The sequence below is a fragment of the Tachyglossus aculeatus genome, chromosome 10 (assembly GCF_015852505.1).
Source record: "Tachyglossus aculeatus isolate mTacAcu1 chromosome 10, mTacAcu1.pri, whole genome shotgun sequence".
Lineage (NCBI taxonomy): Eukaryota > Metazoa > Chordata > Mammalia > Monotremata > Tachyglossidae > Tachyglossus > Tachyglossus aculeatus.
The window spans coordinates 19042854-19064091 of record NC_052075.1 but is presented as its reverse complement, the minus strand read 5'-3'; the positions used below and the strand labels follow the sequence as shown (position 1 = coordinate 19064091).

The window sequence follows — 21238 nt, the reverse complement described above, 5'->3', positions numbered from 1 at the left end:
TAGTACAGTGCTCGGCACACAGTAAGTGCTCAATAAATACGATTAATTGATTGGTTTTGTTGTCTGTCTCCCCCCCTTTCTAGACTGTGAGCCCGTTCGTTCATTCATTCATTCATTCATTCATTCATTCATTCAATCGATTTATTGAGCGCTTACTGTGTGCAGAGCACTGGACTAAGCTCTTGGGAAGTCCAAGTTGGCAACATATAGAGACGGTCCCTACCCAGCAGGTAAGGATTGTCTCTATATGTTGCCAACTTGGACTTCCCAAGCACTTAGTCCAGTGCTCTGCACACAGTAAGCGCTCAATAAATACGACTGAATGAATAATACATTATAGATATATCTGTTTTATATAATATATTATAATATATAATACATCATATAATATAATACACATATAATATAGAATAATTATAATTATACGATATATAACACACACATATAATACAATACATCATAATACACAAAACATAATAATATATAATATATGATACAATACAACATACATATATAATACAATACATTATAACATACAATACATTATAATAGATAATATATGATACAGTATAACATATAATACAATACATTATAATATACACTACATTATAATAACATATAATATATGTTACAGTATAACATGTATAATACAATACATTATAATATACACTACATTATATAATATATGATACAGTATAACATCTATAATACAATACATTATAATATACACTACAATATAATAATCTATAACATGATACAGTATAACATCTATAATACAATACATTATAATATACACTACATTATAATAATATATAACATGATACAGCATAACATATATAATACAATACATTATAACACACTACATTATAATAATATATAATATACGATACAATATAACATATATAATACAATACATTATAATATACAGTACACTATAATAATATATGATATAATATAACATACATATACAATGCAATACATTATAATATACAATACATTATAATAATATGTAATAAATGATAGAATATAACATACACATATAATACAATACATTACAATATACAATACATTATAATATATAATAAATGATAGACTATAACGTATATATACGATACATCATAATATACAAAACATTATAATAATATATAATAAACGATATAACATAACACACATATATTACACAGCACATTATACTGATACATGATATAATATAAAATAATATACAATGCTATATAAAACTTATCATTATTATTATTATTACCATTGAGTGATGCAGGCCGCGTAGCCGCCCCCCCCCCCATTCCCACGCTGACTCCAGTTGGTTTCGTCCGGAGCTCCAGCACCTCGGCGCCCCCCCCCTCCCGTCAAGGTTGGTTCCGCCCGCCCCGTTCCCGCCCAGACCCGGCGCCAGAGGGCGGGCTTGGTTCGGCCTCCGCCGGAACGTTCCATCTCCTCGGCGATCGGACCGGCTCGCCGCCCCCGACCTCCGTCAGAATGGTCTCGCCCGCGCCCTCGACTGTGACGTCGCGGCCCCTCATTGGCCCACCGAGGTGGATCGCCCCCGCCCCCCTTCACAGAGGGTCGTTCCAATCCATTCCGCGGGGGGGGAGGCAGAAGGTCGTTTCCCGCCCCCTGCCCCCAATCCCCCAGCCCGTCCATTCCCCTGCCCCTCCGGATGGGTTCTAATATTTGTCACAATGTTGCTCCTCTTCATCCCAGGAGGGAGGGGATGTTTCCTCTTTTCCTTTAACGGTGCAGCCTTCCGTCCCCCCCCCCCCCGCGCGGTTGGAGCATCCCGTCGGCGGCGCCCCGCAGCGGGTCGTTCCAATCTATCCTGGGGGGGAGTCCAGCTGTCGCTTTCCGCCCCCTGCCCCGAATCCCCCAGCCCTTCCACTTCCCCGCCTCCCCGATGGGTGCCATTACATTTTACAATGTTGCTCCTCTTCATCCCAGGAGGGAGGGGATGTTTCCCCTGTTCCTTTAACGGTACTCCCCACCAGGAGTCCCCCCCGCGGGCGGTTGGAACATCCCGTCGGCGGCGCCCCCAGCGGGTCGTTCCAATCCATTCCCCGGGGGGGGAGTCCTGCGGTCGCTTTCCGCCCCCTGCCCCGAATCCCCCAGCCCGCCCATCCCCCTGCCCCTCCGGATGACTTCTTCTATTCATCTTAATATTGCTCCTCTTCACCCCAGGAGGGAGGGCGTGTTTCCCCTTTTCCTTGAACGGTACGCTCCTCCGCCCCCCCCGCGGGCGTTTGGAACATCCCGTCGGCGGCGCCCCGCAGCGGGTCGTTCCAATCCATTCCACGGCGGGGGGGGCGTCCTGCTGTCTCTTTCCGCCCCCTTTCCCGAATCCCCCAGCCCGTCCACTTCCCCGCCTCCCCGATGGGTTCCATTATATTTTACAATGTTGCTCCTCTTCACCCCAGAAGGGAGGGGATGTTTCCCCTTTTCCTTTAACGGCAGGCCCCTCCGCCCCCCCCCCGCGGGCGGTTGGAACATCCCGACGGCGGCTCCCCGCAGCGGGTCGTTCCAATCCATTCCTCGGCGGGGGGGGGGGTCCTGCGGTCGTTTTCCGCCCCCTTTCCCGAATCCCCCAGCCCGTCCAACCCCCCGCCCCTTCGAATGCATTCATTTAATTTTTTTTAATATTGCTCCTCTTCACCGCAGGAGGAAGGGCGTGTTTCCCCCCTTTCCTTTAACGGCACGCCCCCCGCCCCCCCTCCGCGCGCGGTTGGAACATCCCGTCGGCGCCCCCCCTCCCCCCCGGTTGGTACAGTCCGCCGCCGAGGTTCCCCCCCCGCGCCGGCGGCGGCGCTTGGTGCGGCCCGGAGCAAACCAAAACAAGGCGGCGGCGGGGACGGCGGCGGCAGCAGCAGCAGCAGCAGCAGCAGCAGCAGCAAGAGGGATCGAGGGTAGAGCGGCATGGAGCAATGCGTGACGGTGGAGCGGGAGCTGGAGAAGGTGCTGCACAAGTTCTCGGCCCACGGACAGCTCTGCGAGCGGGGCCTGCAGGACCTCATCCACTCCGCCAAGGGGCTCAGGGCAGACCTCCTGCACCGACACGGTACCGCCTCCCTCCTCCTCCTCCTCCTCCTCCAACAACCATCATTACGGTCACAACGAGCCCTTACTCTGTGCTAGACGCTGGGACACACCCTAAGCGCCTCCACCAGGCGCCCGCAGTTACAGGAAGGGGTTGGGGGGCGCCTACTCTATGTGCAGGGAAAGTATCCGGTGGGCGCCTACTCTATGTGCAGGGAAGTACCTGTTGGGCGCCTACTGCATGTGCAGGGAGGTATCTATTGGACGCTTAATCTCTGTGCAGGGAAGTATCTGTTGGGCGCCTGCTCTGTGTGCAGGGAAGTATCCATTGGACGCTTAATCTCTCTGTGCAGGGAAGTATCCATTGGACGCTTAATCTCTCTGTGCAGGGAAGTATCTGTTGGGCGCCTACTCTATGTGCAGGGAAGTATCTGTTGGGCGCCTACTCTTTGTGCAGGGAAGTATCTGTTGGGCGCCTACTCTTTGTGCAGGGAAGTATCTGTTGGGCGCCTACTCTATGTGCAGGGAAGTATCTGTTGGGCGCCTACTGTATGTGCAGGGAAGTATCTGTTGGGCGCCTACTGTATGTGCAGGGAAGTATCTGTTGGGCGCCTACTGTATGTGCAGGGAAGTATCTGTTGGGCGCCTACTCTATGTGCAGGGAAGTATCTGTTGGGCGCCTACTCTATGTGCAGGGAAGTATCTGTTGGGCGCCTACTGTATGTGCAGGGAAGTATCTGTTGGGCGCCTACTCTTTGTGCAGGGAAGTATCTGTTGGGCGCCTACTCCATGTGCAGGGAAGTATCTGTTGGGCGCCTACTCCATGTGCGGGGAAGTATCTGTTGGGCGCCTACTCCATGTGCAGGGAAGTATCCACAGGACGCTTAATCTCTCTGTGCAGGGAAGTATCTGTTGGGCGCCTACTCTATGTGCAGGGAAGTATCCACAGGACGCTTAATCTCTCTGTGCAGGGAAGTATCTGTTGGGCGCCTACTCTATGTGCAGGGAAGTATCCATTGGACGCTTAATCTCTATGTGCAGGGAAGTATCTGTTGGGCGCCTACTCTATGTGCAGGGAAGTATCTGTTGGGCGTCTACTCCATGTGCAGGGAAGTATCCATTGGACACTTAATCTCTCTGTGCAGGGAAGTATCTGTTGGGCGCCTACTCTATGTGCAGGGAAGTATCCATTGGACGCTTAATCTCTCTGTGCAGGGAAGTATCTGTTGGGCGCCTACTCTATGTGCAGGGAAGTATCTGTTGGGCGCCTACTCTTTGTGCAGGGAAGTATCTGTCGGGCGCCTACTCTATGTGCAGGGAAGTATCCATTGGACGCTTAATCTCTATGTGCAGGGAAGTATCTGTTGGGCGCCTACTCTCTGTGCAGGGAAGTGTCTGTTGGGCGTCTACTCCATGTGCAGGGAAGTATCCATTGGACGCTTAATCTCTCTGTGCAGGGAAGTATCTGTTGGGCGCCTACTCTATGTGCAGGGAAGTATCCATTGGACGCTTAATCTCTCTGTGCAGGGAAGTATCTGTTGGGCGCCTACTCTATGTGCAGGGAAGTATCTGTTGGGCGCCTACTCTATGTGCAGGGAAGTATCTGTTGGGCGTCTACTCCATGTGCAGGGAAGTATCCATTGGACGCTTAATCTCTCTGTGCAGGGAAGTATCTGTCGGGCGCCTACTGCATGTGCAGGGAAGTATCCATTGGACGCTTAATCTCTCTGTGCAGGGAAGTATCTGTTGGGCGCCTACTCTATGTGCAGGGAAGTATCTGTTGGGCGCCTACTCTTTGTGCAGGGAAGTATCTGTCGGGCGCCTACTCTATGTGCAGGGAAGTATCCATTGGACGCTTAACCTCTATGTGCAGGGAAGTATCTGTTGGGCGCCTACTCTCTGTGCAGGGAAGTATCTGTCGGGCGCCTACTCCATGTGCAGGGAAGTATCCATTGGACGCTTAATCTCTCTGTGCAGGGAAGTATCTGTTGGGCGCCTACTCTATGTGCAGGGAAGTATCTGTTGGGCGCCTACTCTTTGTGCAGGGAAGTATCTGTCGGGCGCCTACTCTATGTGCAGGGAAGTATCCATTGGACGCTTAATCTCTATGTGCAGGGAAGTATCTGTTGGGCGCCTACTCTTTGTGCAGGGAAGTATCTGTCGGGCGCCTACTCTATGTGCAGGGAAGTATCCATTGGACACTTAATCTCTCTGTGCAGGGAAGTATCTGTTGGGCGCCTACTCTGTGCAGGGAAATATCCATTGGACGCTTAATCTCTGTGTGCAGGGAAGCATCTGTTGGGCACCTACTCTATGCGCAGGGAAGTATCTGTTGGGCGCCTACTCTGTGTGCAGGGAAGTATCCGTTGGACGCTTAATCTCTGTGTGCAGGGAAGCATCTGTTGGGCGCCTACTCTATGCGCAGGGAAGTATCTGTTGGGAGCCTACTCTATGTGCAGGGAAGTATCCATTGGACGCTTCATCTCTCTGTGCAGGGAAGTATCTGTTGGGCGCCTACTGTATGTGCAGGGAAGTATCTGTTGGGCACCTACTGTATGTGCAGGGAAGTATCTGTTGGGCACCTACTGTATGTGCAGGGAAGTATCAGTTGGGCGCCTACTCTATGTGCAGGGAAGTATCAGTTGGGCGCCAACTGTATGTGCAGGGAAGTATCAGTTGGGCGCCAACTGTATGTGCAGGGAAGTATCTGTTGGGCGCCTACTCTATGTGCAGGGAAGTATCTGTTGGGTGCTTACTTTATGTGCAGGGAAGTATCTGTTGGGCGCCAACTGTATGTGCAGGGAAGTATCTGTTGGGCGCCTACTCTATGTGCAGGGAAGTATCTGTTGGACGCCTACTCTATGTGCAGGGAAGTATCAGTTGGGCGCCAACTGTATGTGCAGGGAAGTATCTGTTGGGCGCCTACTCTATGTGCAGGGAAGTATCTGTTGGACGCCTACTCTATGTGCAGGGAAGTATCAGTTGGGCGCCAACTGTATGTGCAGGGAAGTATCTGTTGGGCGCCTACTCTATGTGCAGGGAAGTATCTGTTGGACGCCTACTCTATATGCAGGGAAGTATCTGTTGGGCACCTGCTCTGTGTGCAGGGAAGTGTCGGACGCTTCATCTCTATGTGTAGGGAAGTATCTGTTGGGTGCCTACTCTATGTGCAGGGAAGTATCTGTTGGGCGCCTACTCTATGTACAGGGAAGTATCTGTCGGGCGCCTACTCTGTGTGCAGGGAAGTATCTGTTGGGCGCCAACGGTATGTGCAGGGAAGTATCTGTTGTTGGGCGCCTACTCTGTGTGCAGGGAAGTATCTGTTGGGCGCCGACTGTATGTGCAGGGAAGTATCTGTTGGGCGCCAACCCTATGTGCAGGGAAGTATCTGTTGGGCGCCTACTCTATGTGCAGGGAAGTATCTGTCGGGCTCCTACTGTATGTGCAGGGAAGTATCTGTTGGGCGCCTACTCTATGTGCAGGGAAGTATCTGTTGGGCGCCGACTGTATGTGCAGGGAAGTATCTGTTGGGCGCCAACCCTATGTGCAGGGAAGTATCTGTTGGGCGCCTACTCTATGTGCAGGGAAGTATCTGTCGGGCTCCTACTGTATGTGCAGGGAAGTATCTGTTGGGCGCCTACTCTATGTACAGGGAAGTATCTGTCGGGCGCCTACTCTGTGTGCAGGGAAGTATCTGTTGGGCGCCAACGGTATGTGCAGGGAAGTATCTGTTGTTGGGCGCCTACTCTGTGTGCAGGGAAGTATCTGTTGGGCGCCGACTGTATGTGCAGGGAAGTATCTGTTGGGCGCCGACTGTATGTGCAGGGAAGTATCTGTTGGGCGCCAACCCTATGTGCAGGGAAGTATCTGTTGGGCGCCTACTCTATGTGCAGGGAAGTATCTGTCGGGCTCCTACTGTATGTGCAGGGAAGTATCTGTTGGGCGCCTACTCTATGTGCAGGGAAGTATCTGTTGGGCGCCAACTGTATGTGCAGGGAAGTATCTGTTGGGCGCCTACTCTATGTGCAGGGAAGTATCAGTTGGGCGCCAACTGTATGTGCAGGGAAGTATCTGTTGGGCGCCTACTCTATGTGCAGGGAAGTATCTGTTGGACGCCTACTCTATGTGCAGGGAAGTATCAGTTGGGCGCCAACTGTATGTGCAGGGAAGTATCTGTTGGGCGCCTACTCTATGTGCAGGGAAGTATCTGTTGGACGCCTACTCTATGTGCAGGGAAGTATCAGTTGGGCGCCAACTGTATGTGCAGGGAAGTATCTGTTGGGCGCCTACTCTATGTGCAGGGAAGTATCTGTTGGGTGCTTACTTTATGTGCAGGGAAGTATCAGTTGGGCGCCAACTGTATGTGCAGGGAAGTATCTGTTGGGCGCCAACTGTATGTGCAGGGAAGTATCTGTTGGGCGCCTACTCTATGTGCAGGGAAGTATCTGTTGGACGCCTACTCTATATGCAGGGAAGTATCTGTTGGGCACCTGCTCTGTGTGCAGGGAAGTATTGGACGCTTCATCTCTATGTGTAGGGAAGTATCTGTTGGGTGCCTACTCTATGTGCAGGGAAGTATCTGTTGGGCGCCTACTCTGTGTGCAGGGAAGTATCTGTTGGGCGCCTACTCCATGTGCAGGGAAGTATCTGTCGGGCGCCTACTCTGTGTGCAGGGAAGTATCTGTTGGGCGCCAACGGTATGTGCAGGGAAGTATCTGTTGTTGGGCGCCTACTCTGTGTGCAGGGAAGTATCTGTTGGGCGCCGACTGTATGTGCAAGGAAGTATCTGTTGGGCGCCGACTGTATGTGCAGGGAAGTATCTGTTGGGCGCCAACCCTATGTGCAGGGAAGTATCTGTTGGGCGCCAACTGTATGTGCAGGGAAGTATCTGTTGGGCGCCAACTGTATGTGCAGGGAAATATCTGTTGGGCGCCTACTCCGTGTGCAGGGAAGTATCTGTTGGGCGCCTACTCCGTGTGCAGGGAAGTATCTGTTGGGCGCCTACTCCGTGTGCAGGGAAGTATCTGTCGGGCGCCTACTCTGTGTGCAGGGAAGTATCCGTTGGGCACTTATTCTATGTGCAGGGAAGTATCTGTCGGGCGCCTACTCTATGTGCAGGGAAGTGTCTGTTGGGCGCCTGCTCTATGTGCAGGGAAGTATCTGTTGGGCGCCTACTCTGTGTGCAGGGAGGTATCTGTTGTTGGGCGCCAACCCTATGTGCAGGGAAGTATCTGTTGGGCGCCTGCTGTATGTGCAGGGAAGTATCTGTTGGGCGCCTGCTCTATGTTCAGGGAATAATAATGACAGTGGTGGTGTGTCAATAACAGTAAGGGGGGATCTGCTAGTGCTTACTTTATGTGCAGGGAAGTATCTGTTGGGGGCCTACTCTGTGTGCAGGGAAGTATCTGTTGGGCGCCTACTCTGTGTGCAGGGAAGTATCTGTTGGGCGCCTGCTCTGTGTGCAGGGAAGTATCTGTTGGGCGCCTGCTCTGTGTGCAGGGAGGTATCTGTTGGGCTCTTACTCTGTGTGCAGGGAAGTATCTGTTGGGCGCCTACTGCATGTGCAGGGAAGTGTCTGTTGGACACTTACTGTGTGTGCAGGGAAGTATCTGTTGGGCGCTTACTCTGTGTGCAGGGAAGTATCTGTTGGGCGCTTATTTTATGTGCAGGGAACAATAATAATAATAATAATAATAATGATAGTGGTGATGTGTCAATAACAGTAAGGGGGGATCTGCTAGGCGCTTACTATATGTGCAAGGAGGAGCAATAATGGTAATGGTGCTGTGTCAATAATAACAGTAAAGGGGGGAACTGCTAGGCGCTTACTATATGTGCAAGGAGTAGCAATAATGGTAGTGGTGCTGTGTCAATAATAACAGTAAGGGGGGAACTGGTGGGCGCTTACTCTATGTGCAAGGAAGAAGAATAATAATGATAGTGGTGATGTGCCAATGATAAAAGTAAGGGGGGGTATGTTAGGCGCTTACTATATGTGCAAGGAATAATAGTGGTGGTTCAGTAAGCGCTTACCATGTGCAAGTAACAACAGTAAGGGTTGGGGGGAATCTGTTGGGTGTTTACTATATGTGCAAGGAGAATAGTGATGTGCGATAAGTGCCTACCATGTGCAAGTAGTAATAGTAATGGGGGGAATCTGTTGGGCGCTTACTATATGTGCAAGGAATAATAGTGGTGGTGTGCACTAAGCGCTTACCATGTACCAGTAATAACAGTAAGGGGGGGGGATCTGTTGGGCGCATACTATATGTGCAAGGAATAATAATAATGGTGGTGTGCGTTAAGCGCTTACTATGTGCCAGTAACAATAGTAATGGGGGATCTGTTGGGCGCTTACTACGTGTGCAAGTAATAATAATAATGATAGTGATGGTATTCATTCATTCAGTCGTATTTCCTGAGCACTTACTGTGTGCAGAGCACTGTACTAAGCGCTTGCGAAGTCCAAGTCGGCAACATATGGAGACGGTCCCTACCCAACAGCGGGCAATAACAGTAAGGGGGGGGATCTGTTGGGCGCTTACTATATGTGCAAGGAATAATAATAATGGTGGTGTGCGTTAAGCGCTTACTATGTGCCAGTAATAATAGTAATGGGGGATCTGTTGAGCACTTACTACTACGTGTGCAAGTAATAATAATGATAGTGATGGTATTCATTCATTCAGTCGTATTTCCTGAGCACTTACTGTGTGCAGAGCACTGTACTAAGCGCTTGCGAAGTCCAATTTGGCAACATATAGGGACCGTCCCTACCCAACAGCGGGCAATAACAGTAAGGGGGGGATCTGTTGGGCGCTTACTATATGTGCAAGGAATAATAATAATGGTGGTGTGCGTTAAGCGCTTACTATGTGCCAGTAATAATAGTAATGGGGGATCTGTTGAGCGCTTACTACGTGTGCAAGTAATAATAATAATAGTGATGGTATTCATTCATTCAGTCGTATTTCCTGAGCACTTACTGTGTGCAGAGCACTGTACTAAGCACTTGCGGAGTCCAAGTCGGCAACATATGGAGACGGTCCCTACCCAACAGCGGGCAATAACAGTAAGGGGGGGGATCTGTTGGGCGCTTACTATATGTGCAAGGAATAATAATAATGGTGTTGTGTGTTAAGCGCTTACTATGTGCCAGTAATAATAGTAATGGGGGATCTGTTGGGTGCTTACTACGTGTGCAAGTAATAATAATAATGATGGTATTCATTCATTCAATCGTATTTATTGAGCACTTACTGTGTGTGTGCGCAGAGCACTGTACTAAGCGCTTGCGAAGTCCAATTTGGCAACATATAGAGACGGTCCCTACCAAACAGCGGGCAATAACAGTAAGGGGGGGGGGGGATCTGTTGGGCGCTCACTATATGTGCAAGGAATAATAATAATGGTGATGTGCGTTAAGCGCTTACTATGTGCCAGTAATAATAGTAATGGGGGATCTGTTGGGTGCTTACTACGTGTGCAAGTAATAATAATAATGATGGTATTCATTCATTCAATCGTATTTATTGAGCGCTTACTGTGTGTGTGCAGAGCACTGTACTAAGCGCTTGCGAAGTCCAATTTGGCAACATATAGAGACGGTCCCTGCCTAACAATGGGCTCACAGTCTAGAAGAAAAATATTGGTGCCCAACGTGGGCACGAACCCACGACCCTGAGATTAAGAGTCTCATGCTCTAAGCGTCTACCATGTGCCCATAATAACAGTAAGGGGGGGGATCTGTTAGGCGCTTACTATATGTGCAAGGAATAGTAATGTGTCTCCCCCTTTTAGACTGTGAGCCCACTGTTGGGTAGGGACTGTCTCTATATGTTGCCAACTTGTACTTCCCAAGCGCTTAGTACAGTGCTCTGCACACAGTAAGCGCTCAATAAATACGATTGATTGATTGATTGATTAATGGTAGTGATGGTATGCGTTAAGCGCTTGCTGTGGGCAAATAATAGTAGTAATGGGAGGATCCGTTGGGCGCTTACTATATGTGCAAGGAACTGTGAGCCCACTGTTGGGTAGGGACCGTCTCTATATGTTGCCACCCAAGCGCTTAGTACAGTGCTCTGCACACAGTAAGCGCTCAATAAATACGATGGAATGAATGAATGAATAATAGTGGTGGTGTGTGTTGAGCGCTTACCGTGTGTGGGGGTGGGGGGGATCTGTTGGGCACTTACTATATGTGTAAGTAATAATAATGATAGTGATGGTGTGCGTTAAGCGCCTACCGTGTACAACTAATAATAATAGGGGCATCTGTTAGGTGCTTACTATATGTGCAAGTAATAATGATAGTGATGGTGCGCGTTAAGCGCCTACCGTGTACAACTAATAATAATAGGGGCATCTGTTAGGTGCTTACTATGTGTACATGTAATAATGATAGTGATGGTATGTGTTAAGCGCCTACCATGTGCCAAGAATAATAGTAATGGGGGGATCTGGTATCTGAATAAATCTGAATGAATGAATCTGTTAGGCGCTTACTATGTGTGCAAGTAATTCATTCATTCAATTGGATTTATTGAGCGCTTACTGTGTGCAGAGCACTGTACTAAGCGCTTGGGAAGTACAAGTCGGCAACATATAGAGACGGTCCCTAACCCAACAACGGGCTCACAGTCTAGAAGTAATAATAATAGGGATGGTGTTCGTTAAGCGCTTACTATGTGCAAATAATAGGAAGGGGGGCATTTGTTGGGCGCTTACTATATGTGCAAGTAATAATAAGGATAGTGATGGTGTGCGTTAAGCGCCTATCGTGTGCAACTAATAATAATGGGGCATCTGTTAGGCGCTTACTATGTGTACATGTAATAATGATAGTGATGGTATGTGTTAAGCGCCTACCATGTGCCAAGAATAATAGTAATGGGGGGATCTGGTATCTGAATGAATAAATCTGAATGAATGAATCTGTTAGGCACTTACTATGTGTGCAGGTAATTCATTCATTCATTCAATCGTATTTATCGAGCGCTTACTGTGTGCAGAGCACTGTACTAAGCGCTTGGGAAGTACAAGTCGGCAGCATATAGAGACGGTCCCTAACCCAACAACGGGCTCACGGTCTAGAAGTAATAATAATAGGGATGGTGTTCGTTAAGCGCTTACTATGTGCAAATAATAGGAAGGGGGGCATTTGTTAGGCGCTTACAATGTGTAAGTAATAATAAAGGGGGCATTTGTTAGGCGCTTACTATGCGTTAAGTGATAATAATCCTAGTGATGGTCCCTCAAGAGACTCCCAGTCTAGGTAGGAGAGAGAAACGCTGCTGAATCCCCATTTTACAGATGAGGTAACTGAGGCACAGAGAATAATAATAATAATAATGATGATGGCATTTATTAAGCGCTTACTGTGTGCAAAGCACTGTTCTAAGCGCTGGGGAGGTAACCAGGTGATCAGGTTGTCCCACGGGGGGCTCACAGTCTTCGTCCCCATTTTCCAGATGAGGGAACTGAGGCCCAGAGAAGTGAAGTGACTTGCCCAAAGTCGCCCAGCTGACAAGGGGCGGAGCTGGGATTTGAACCCGTGACCTCAGACTCCAAAGCCCGGGCTCTGCCCACTGATCCACGCTGCCTCTAATCCTCATCATCGTAACTTGTGGATTTGTAACCACGTGGGACAACCTGATCACCTTGTAACCTCCCCAGCGCTTAGAACAGTGCTTTGCACATAGTAAGCGCTTAACAAATACCATCACTATTATTATTATTATTATTATTATTATTATTATCCCCCCTATTCCCAGCCCCAAACCACTTCTGTACACATCTGTAATTTACTTTATTACGGTCTGACTCCTCCTTTTGACTGTAAAATCACTGTGTGCAGGGAATGTATCTGTTTATTGTTATGTTGTACTCCCAAGCACTTAGTACAGTGCTCTGCACACAGTAAGCGCTCAATAAATACGACAATATGGTCTGACTCCTCCTTTTGACTGTAAAATCACTGTGTGCAGGGAATATATCTGTTTATTGTTATGTTGTACTCCCAAGCGCTTAGTACAGTGCTCTGCACACAGTAAGCGCTCAATAAATACGACAATACGGTCTGACTTCTCCTTTTGACTGTAAAATCACTGTGGGCAGGGAATGTATCTGTTTATTGTTATGTTGTACTCCCAAGCGCTTAGTACAGTGCCCTGCACACAGTAAGCGCTCAGTAAATATGACTGAATGAATAAATACGACTGATTGAGGGATAGGTGGAAGCTCACAGACGAAGTAGTCTCTCTGGGCAGACTCTTCCTGTTACATTGAACTCTCCCAAGCGCTTAGTACAGTGCCCTGCACACAGTAAGCGCTCAAATACGACAATGAATGAATAAATACGACTGATTGAGGGATAGGTATTTATTTTATTTTGTTAGTATGTTTGGTTTTGTTCTCTGTCTCCCCCTTTTAGACTGTGAGCCCACTGTTGGGTAGGGACTGTCTCTACGTGTTGCCAATTTGTACTTCCCAAGCGCTTAGTACAGTGCTCTGCACATAGTAAGCGCTCAATAAATACGATTGATGATGATGATGATGATGATAGGTAGAAGCTCACAGACCAAGTTGTCTATCTGGGCATTCTCTTCCTGTTAGACTGAACTCTCCCAAGTGTTTAGTACAGTGCCCTGCACACAGTAAGCGCTCAATAAATAGGACTGATTGAGGAAGCTCACAGACAAAGTAGGCTATCGGGGCTCTTCCTCTTCCACATGAGCCCGCTAATCACTTTTTAAGGTCTGTTTAGTATTTTTAATTTTGCTTTTTTTCCCCATTTAATACTAATTATGGTATTTGTTAAGCGCTTACTATGTGCCAGGCCCTGTATTAAGCGCCGAGGTGGATACAAGCAAAGCGGGTTGGACACAGTCCCTGCCCCACGTGGGGCTCACAGTCTCAATCCCCGCTTTACAAACGAGGGAACTGAGGCCCAGAGAAGTGAAGTGGCTTGCCCGGGGCCACACAGCAGATTGGTGGTGACTCTTCCTGTTGTATTGAACTCTCCCAAGCGCTTAGTACGGTTCCCTGCACACAGTAAGCGCTCAATAAATACAGCTGATTGAAAGACAGGCAGGCGCTCACAATCAATCAATCAATCAATCGTATTTATTGAGCGCTTACTATGTGCAGAGCACTGTACTAAGCGCTTGGGAAGTACAAATTGGTATCACATAGAGACAGTCCCTACCCAACAGTGGGCTCACAGTCACAGTCAAGTAGTCTATGTGGGCAAATATTTCCTAATATATTGTATTCCCCCGTGCGTTTAATACAGTGCCCTGCACACGGTAAGCGCTCAAATCCCACTGTTCGACTGATTCTGGGTTGCCTACAGAGAAGCAGCGTGGCTCAGTGGAAAGAGCCCGGGCTCTGGAGTCAGAGGTCATGGGTTCAAATCCTGGCTCCGCCAGTTGTCAGCTGTGTGACTTAGGGCAAGTCACTTAACTTCTCTGTGCCTCAGTGACCTCATCTGTAAAATGGGGATTAAGACCGTGAGCCCCCTGTGGGACAACCTGATCACCTTGTAACCTCCCCAGCACTTAGAACAGTGTTTTGCACATAGTAAGCGCTTAATAAATGCCATTATTATTATCCTTGTTTTACAGATGAGGTGACAGGCCCCAGAGAAGTTGTGACTTGCCCAAGGTCACACAGCCGACAAGTGGCAGAGCGGGGATTAGAACCCAGGTCCTCTGACGCTCAGGCCTGCACTCCTTCCACTAGGCTACACTGCTTCTCTGAGAAAACACTTAACAAACACCACTATTATTATTATTATTATTATCACTCCCAAATGCTTAAGTCAGTGCTCTGCACAGAGTAGGCATGCAAATCAATCAATCAATCAATCATATTTATTGAGCGCTTACTGTGTGCAGAGCACTCCCAATGATTGATGAATTCGCAGCTGAAGAGGTGCAGACTACAGAGAAATTCTTGTTTGCAAGCTCCTTGTGGTGACAGGGAACTTATCTGCCGACCTCGTTAGCTTGTCCTCTCCCAGACGCTCAGTACAGTGTTATGCGCGCAATCAAAACCATCAATTGCAAAAGATGTTCTGAAATAGGAGCAGCCTGATGAAATCATCATCATCATCATCATCATCAATCGTATTTATTGAGCGCTTACTATGTGCAGAGCACTGTACTAAGCGCTTGGGAAGTACGGATCGGAGTCACTGTTCAGTGACAGAAGATATTTTTCGTTTCTATTCTCCTTTCTACTGGCCGTGCCCATGAAAGAGCTTTTTTGTGTGATTTCACTTGTGTGCTTCTTTTGTTTTTGTTTCTTTTTTTTGTTTTTTTGGGGCCAGACTTCCAAATTCCCCCTCTTTCCCAGACTGAACCCCTTTTTTCTTCTCCTCCTTCTCCCCATCCCCCCGACCCTACCTCCTTCCCCTCCCCACAGCTCCTGTATATATAGTTGTACAGATTTTTTTTAAATCGTATTTATTGAGCGCTTACTATGTGCAGAGCACTGTACTAAGCGCTTGGTAAGTACAAATTGGCAACATATAGAGACAGTCCCTACCCAACAGTGGGCTCACAGTCTAAAAGGGGGAGACAGAGAACAAAACCAAACATACTAACAAAATAAAATAAATAGGATAGATATGTACAAGTAAAATAAATAAATAAATAGAGTAATAAATATGTACAAACATATATACATATATACAGGTGCTGTGGGGAAGGGAAGGAGGTAAGATGGGGGGGATGGAGAGGGGGACGAGGGGGAGAGGAAGGAAGGGGCTCAGATTTATTACTCTATTTTACTTGTACATATTTACTATTCTATTTATTTTGTTAATGATGTGCATCTAGCTTTATTTCTATTTATTCTGATGACACCTGTCCACATGTTTTGTTGTCCGTCTCCCCCTTCTAGACTGTGAGCCCGTTGCTGGGTAGGGACCGTCTCTACATGTTGCCAACTTGTATTTCCGAAGCGCTTAGTACAGTGCTCTGCACACTGTAAGCGCTCAATAAATACGACTGTATGAATGAATATGATTGAACAAATGAATGGTACTTTACAATGAGAAATATCACTGCCGTTAAATCCTTTCCTTCGTTTCACTGGATTATTGGTGTGGGATTGACTGCCGAAATAAGTTTGAAGGCATCAAGGTGGACAGGACGTGGAGCTTCCAAGCCATTGGTAAATTATAGCTAACTGAATTATAATTCCTTTATTGCGGAGAATGGGAAGCAGTTTTTCTCATCATCTTTAAGCCAGGCTCAGGGTAGAGGTGTCTTCATCTCCCTGGATTTCTTTATTGGGGCCTCTTCAGTGGTGCACTTGGTATTTAGAGATAAAAGTTTAGGAGTTTACTGGCACTGCTCTGAAGTCACTTTTTTTTAGGTTCTGAACGCCAACATGGAGAATGATGTTACGGGCCAAATTTTCTCCTGTCGATGCAGGTGAAAGCAAGCTAATGCTGTACCCGAGTAATGAAGAGATGGAGAAAATAGTCTTTGTTCAGTGATACAAAGCAGTCTTGGGTTTTTAGTGAATGCCTAGGGGCGGAGGGGATTGAGGCCTAAGTACCAAGTCCTATACATACCAATGAATGGTATTTACTGTGCTCTTACTATGTGCAGAGCACTTATCTAGGTGCTTGGTTGAGGACAGTATAATAGAGACCCAGTCCCTGCCCACAAGGAGCTTACATTCCACAGATGAAGACTGTGAGCCCCCCGTGGGACCACCTGATCACCTTGTAACCTCCCCAGCGCTTAGAACGGTGCTTTGCACACAGTAAGTGCTTAATAAATACTATCATTATTATTATTAAGCCGCACTGCTTCTCCTGTCGAGAGATGATAGGTGTTGGAAGACCCAGCGTGGCCCGAACAATCCCCTTAACTGTGCGGGACTAATTTCCTTCCGTTGGAAAATGAATAGGAATGTGAATTTTACTTTTCAGAGTAACAGCAGACGGGGGGAGGAGGAGAGAAGCAAAATTGGGTTATCCGATTTCCCCTCCACTCCCGTGGCTCGCCCCTTCGGCCGGTCATGTTCCGTGTTGCCCTTCACGGAGCCATAGTGTAAGTTGGATGGGAATGAATGAGCACATTAGAAAGAGACGATTATCTTGGGTTTTACAGTTAGACTTCCCAGCCTGTTCCCAGATTGGAAGGACACTTGCTGTTTCTAAAAGCTTTCTTTAGCCCAAAATCCGAAAAAAAACCCCACAAAAACCCAGAATGTACTGGTGAGTGAAATGAAATATGGCTTTATCCCGGAGAACCCATCTTCTCCCACTGGCTTAAAATCATTTGTATCCAGAGAAGCAGCGTGCAGTTGGTTGGCGCAGTCCCTGCCCAAAACGAGTTTTCAGTTTAGAGGGGGAGACTGACATTAATCAATCAATCAATCAATCAATCGTATTTATTGAGCGTTTACTGTGTGCAGAGCACTGTACTAAGCGCTTGGGAAGTCCAAGTTGGCAACATATAGAGACAGTCCCTACCCAACAGTGGGCTCACAGTCTAGACGGGGGAGACAGAGAACAAAACCAAACATACTAACAAAGTAAAATAAATAGAATAGATATGTACAAGTAAAATAAATAAATAAATGTATTATTTCTTTATATAAATCAATAAATTATGGATCTGCTTATAAGGGCCGTGGGGTCGAGGGAGGGGTGAAAACAGGGAGCAGGCGCAACGGTGACGTAGAAGGGAGTGGGAGAAGAGGAAATGAGGACTTAGGGAAGGCCTCTTGGTGTCTGTGTTTTGCTTGTCCTTATCCCGGGACAACACCCAGAAAGGTGTGCGTGGGACGGTCAGATGAAATTCCGACTCTCTCCTCCTCGCCGAAGAGCAGTGGTTATTTGAAAAAATTCACAGTGATCCTCGTGATAAACCCTGGGCCCGGGAGTCAAAGGACCCCGGTTCTAATTCTGAACTGAAAACTGAACTGAACTGAATTAGTACTGAACTGAACCCAGACTGAGCCCCTTCCTTCCTCTCCTCCTCATCCCCCTCTCCATCCCCCCCATCTTACCTCCTTCCCTTCCCCACAGCACCTGTATATATGTTTGTACATATTTATTACTCTATTTATTTATTTTACTTGTACATATCTATTCTATTTATTTTATTTTGTTAGTATGTTTGGTTTTGTTCTCTGTCTCCCCCCCCCTTTTAGACTGTGAGCCCACTGTTGGGTAGGGACTGTCTCTAGATGTTGCCAACTTGGACTTCCCAAGCGCTTAGTCCAGTGCTCTGCACACAGTAAGCGCTCAATAAATACGATTGATAATGATGATGTTGGGTAGGGACTGTCTCTATATGTTGCTAACTTGGACTTCCCAAGCGCTTAGTCCAGTGCTCTGCACACAGTAAGCGCTCAATAAATACGATTGATTGATTAGCACATAGTGCTGACAAATGCCATAAAAAATGTAAAAAAAACAAGGGGGAGAATGCAGGCAGCTGTCTTCTCAAGATGAGTCGCTCATCCCCATCCGGAAGGAGGGGCAGAGAAACAAGACTGGAAATTGGTTGACGACTCATCATCGTAGAATTTCAGGATGAGGACAGGACACGTCACCAAATCACAGACACGACTCCTTGCAACACCTCAGGTTTGGCATTCGGTTAGAGGTCGAGTTGTTTGTCCGTCCCGATGCGATTTCGCAGGCCATGATCGCCTTATTCCCTGGCAGTCTTTGCCACTGAGATGGTCTGCAGTGGGACCTTGAGTAAGTTGTGGGCAGGGAATATATCTGCCGTTGTACTCTTCGAAGTGCTTAGTACAGCGCTTTGCACATGGCAAGCGCTCCGTAAATACGGTGGGATGAATGGAAGTCTCGGAGAAGTAGCGTGGTCTAATGCATGGAGCGCTTGGCCTGGTTTTGACACCCGTCTCCGTGTTTTCTTTTGCTGTCCGCTTCCCCCTTCTAGACTGTGAGCCCGTTGTTGGGTAGAGACCGTCCCTAGATGTTGCCGACTTGGACTTCCCAAGCGCTTAGTACAGTGCTCTGCACCCAGTAAACGCTCAATAAATACGATTGAATGAATGAGTCAGAAGGACCTGTATATATGTATATATGTTTGTACATATTTATTACTCTATTTATTTATTTATTTATTTTACTTGTACATATCTATTCTATTTATTTTATTTTGTTAGTATGTTTGGTTTTGTTCTCTGTCTCCCCCTTTTAGACTGTGAGCCCACTGTTGGGTAGGGACTGTCTCTATATGTTGCCAATTTGTACTTCCCAAGCGCTTAGTACAGTGCTCTGCACATAGTAAGCGCTCAATAAATACGATTGATGATTGATGTTGGGTAGGGACTGTCTCTATATGTTGCCAATTTGTACTTCCCAAGCGCTTAGTACAGTGCTCTGCACATAGTAAGCGCTCAATAAATACGATTGATGATGATGATGACTTGTATTCTAAGTCACTTGTACTTCCCAAGCGCTTAGTACAGTGCTCTGCCCACAGTAAGCGCTCAGTAAATACGATTGATTGATTGATTCACTTGTCTGGGCCTCAGTTATCTCATCTGGAAAACGGGGATGAAAGCTATGAGCCCCATGTGGGATTTGAACGGTATCCAACCTGATTAGGTTGTCTCTACCCCGGCGTTTAGCACACAGTAAGCACTTAACAAATACCATAAAAAAGGGAGGTTATTCAGCTCAAACTTTTTCTCCCTCACCTGTACCTTTTTGGCTTGCATCACTCAAAATAGGCTCATGTGATGTAGTAACTCTTACGACAACTTATAGGTAACAACTTTCATCCTGCCACTGAGACCTTTTGTGAAGTCCTTTGAAAATTAGGGTTTAATAAAATCCCCCTCTCCACCCCAATGGTTCTTGCTTGTATTTTTTTTTAAGAGTAGTTAAGCAATTACGGCGTAACAACGTTCATCCCGCCACTGAGACCTTTTGTGAAGTGTTTTGAAAATTAGGGTTTAATAAAATCCCCCTCTCCACCCCAATGGTTCTTGCTTGTATTTTTTTTTAAGAGTAGTTAAGCCATTACTGCGTAACAACGTTCATCCCGCCACCGGGACCTTTTGTGAAGTCCTTTGAAAATGAGGGTTTAATAAAAATCCCCCTCTCCACCCCAATGGTTCTTGCTTGTATTTTTTTTTAAGAGTAGTTAAGCAATTACTGCATGCCAGACGCTACATTAAGCGCTGTGATAGATAAAAACAAATCAGTTTGGACTCAGTCCATGGCCCACCTGAGGCTCACAGCCTTAATCCCCATTTTACCGTTGAGGTGATTGAGGTATAGAGAAGTGAAGTGACTTGGCCAAGGTCACGCAGCAGACAAGCGGCAGAAGCAGGATTAGAACCCAGGCCCTTCTGACTCCCAAGGCCATGCTCTTTCCACTAGGCGACCAGGTGCTTCTTAGGAGGAGTTTAGAGGAGAGCTGCTTTGGCGTTTGTAGATGTAAGATGGTGGGTTAGAGCTAATGACTTTAGTAATTAAGAGGTTCACTGGGGAACCATTCAGTTTTGTCCATAACGGAGCTCAGGGCCAAATAACCGAAATATGAATAACTCCACATCCCTCTGGTGACTGATCCAATATTTCCTAGTTTGTTGGGTTCTTTTTTAAATAAGAACGAAAGACATCCACATGTAGCCATCTACCTAATAAATAACGCCACTGCGCCCAAACCCTTCTGGTTAATAAGTGAATTATTTGGCTTTTTTTTTTTCCCCACCTTCCACGTACCTAAGAGCTGGGTTGTAGAAATTGCGTTCCGCGGTTGCGTTCTCCAGTTAGTAATTCCTCTTCTTTCCACCTAGGCCAAGATGGCGAATTATCAGGGACACTTTCACTTGTTTTGACCCAGTGCTGTAAAAGAATAAAGGATACAGTCCAGAAATTGGCTTCCGACCACAAAGACATCCACAGCAGTGTTTCTCGGGTGGGAAAAGCGATTGATAAGGTATGTATTTTTTACCACCTATTTCAACACAATAAACTGCGACAGGTTCTCAACCCCATGTTAGTTGGGTATTTCCTTAACTGTATTTTGGGCCTTTTTCTTTTTTTTCCTTTACCTGATTTATCCAAAGAACCTAGGAGGGAACACATCTACCAACTGTGTTACAACTCTGTCTCACTCAAGCGCTTACTACATTGCTCTGTGCACAATAAGCGCTCAATAAATACCATTGATTGATTGAT

General features: G+C 47.0%; 1 protein-coding gene across 2 annotated transcripts in view; it reads left to right on the top strand.

Annotated features, from left to right (window-relative positions):
• Nucleotides 1-2922: 2922 nt before the first annotated feature.
• Nucleotides 2923-21238, top strand: part of RMND5A (required for meiotic nuclear division 5 homolog A) — a 75290-nt gene continuing 56974 nt past the window's right edge. For both annotated transcript variants that reach the window (XM_038752210.1, XM_038752211.1), the window contains exons 1-2: nucleotides 2923-3064; nucleotides 20854-20996. In XM_038752210.1, coding sequence (XP_038608138.1) covers nucleotides 2923-3064; nucleotides 20854-20996 — 285 coding nt within the window. The remainder of the gene's footprint in view (nucleotides 3065-20853; nucleotides 20997-21238) is intronic.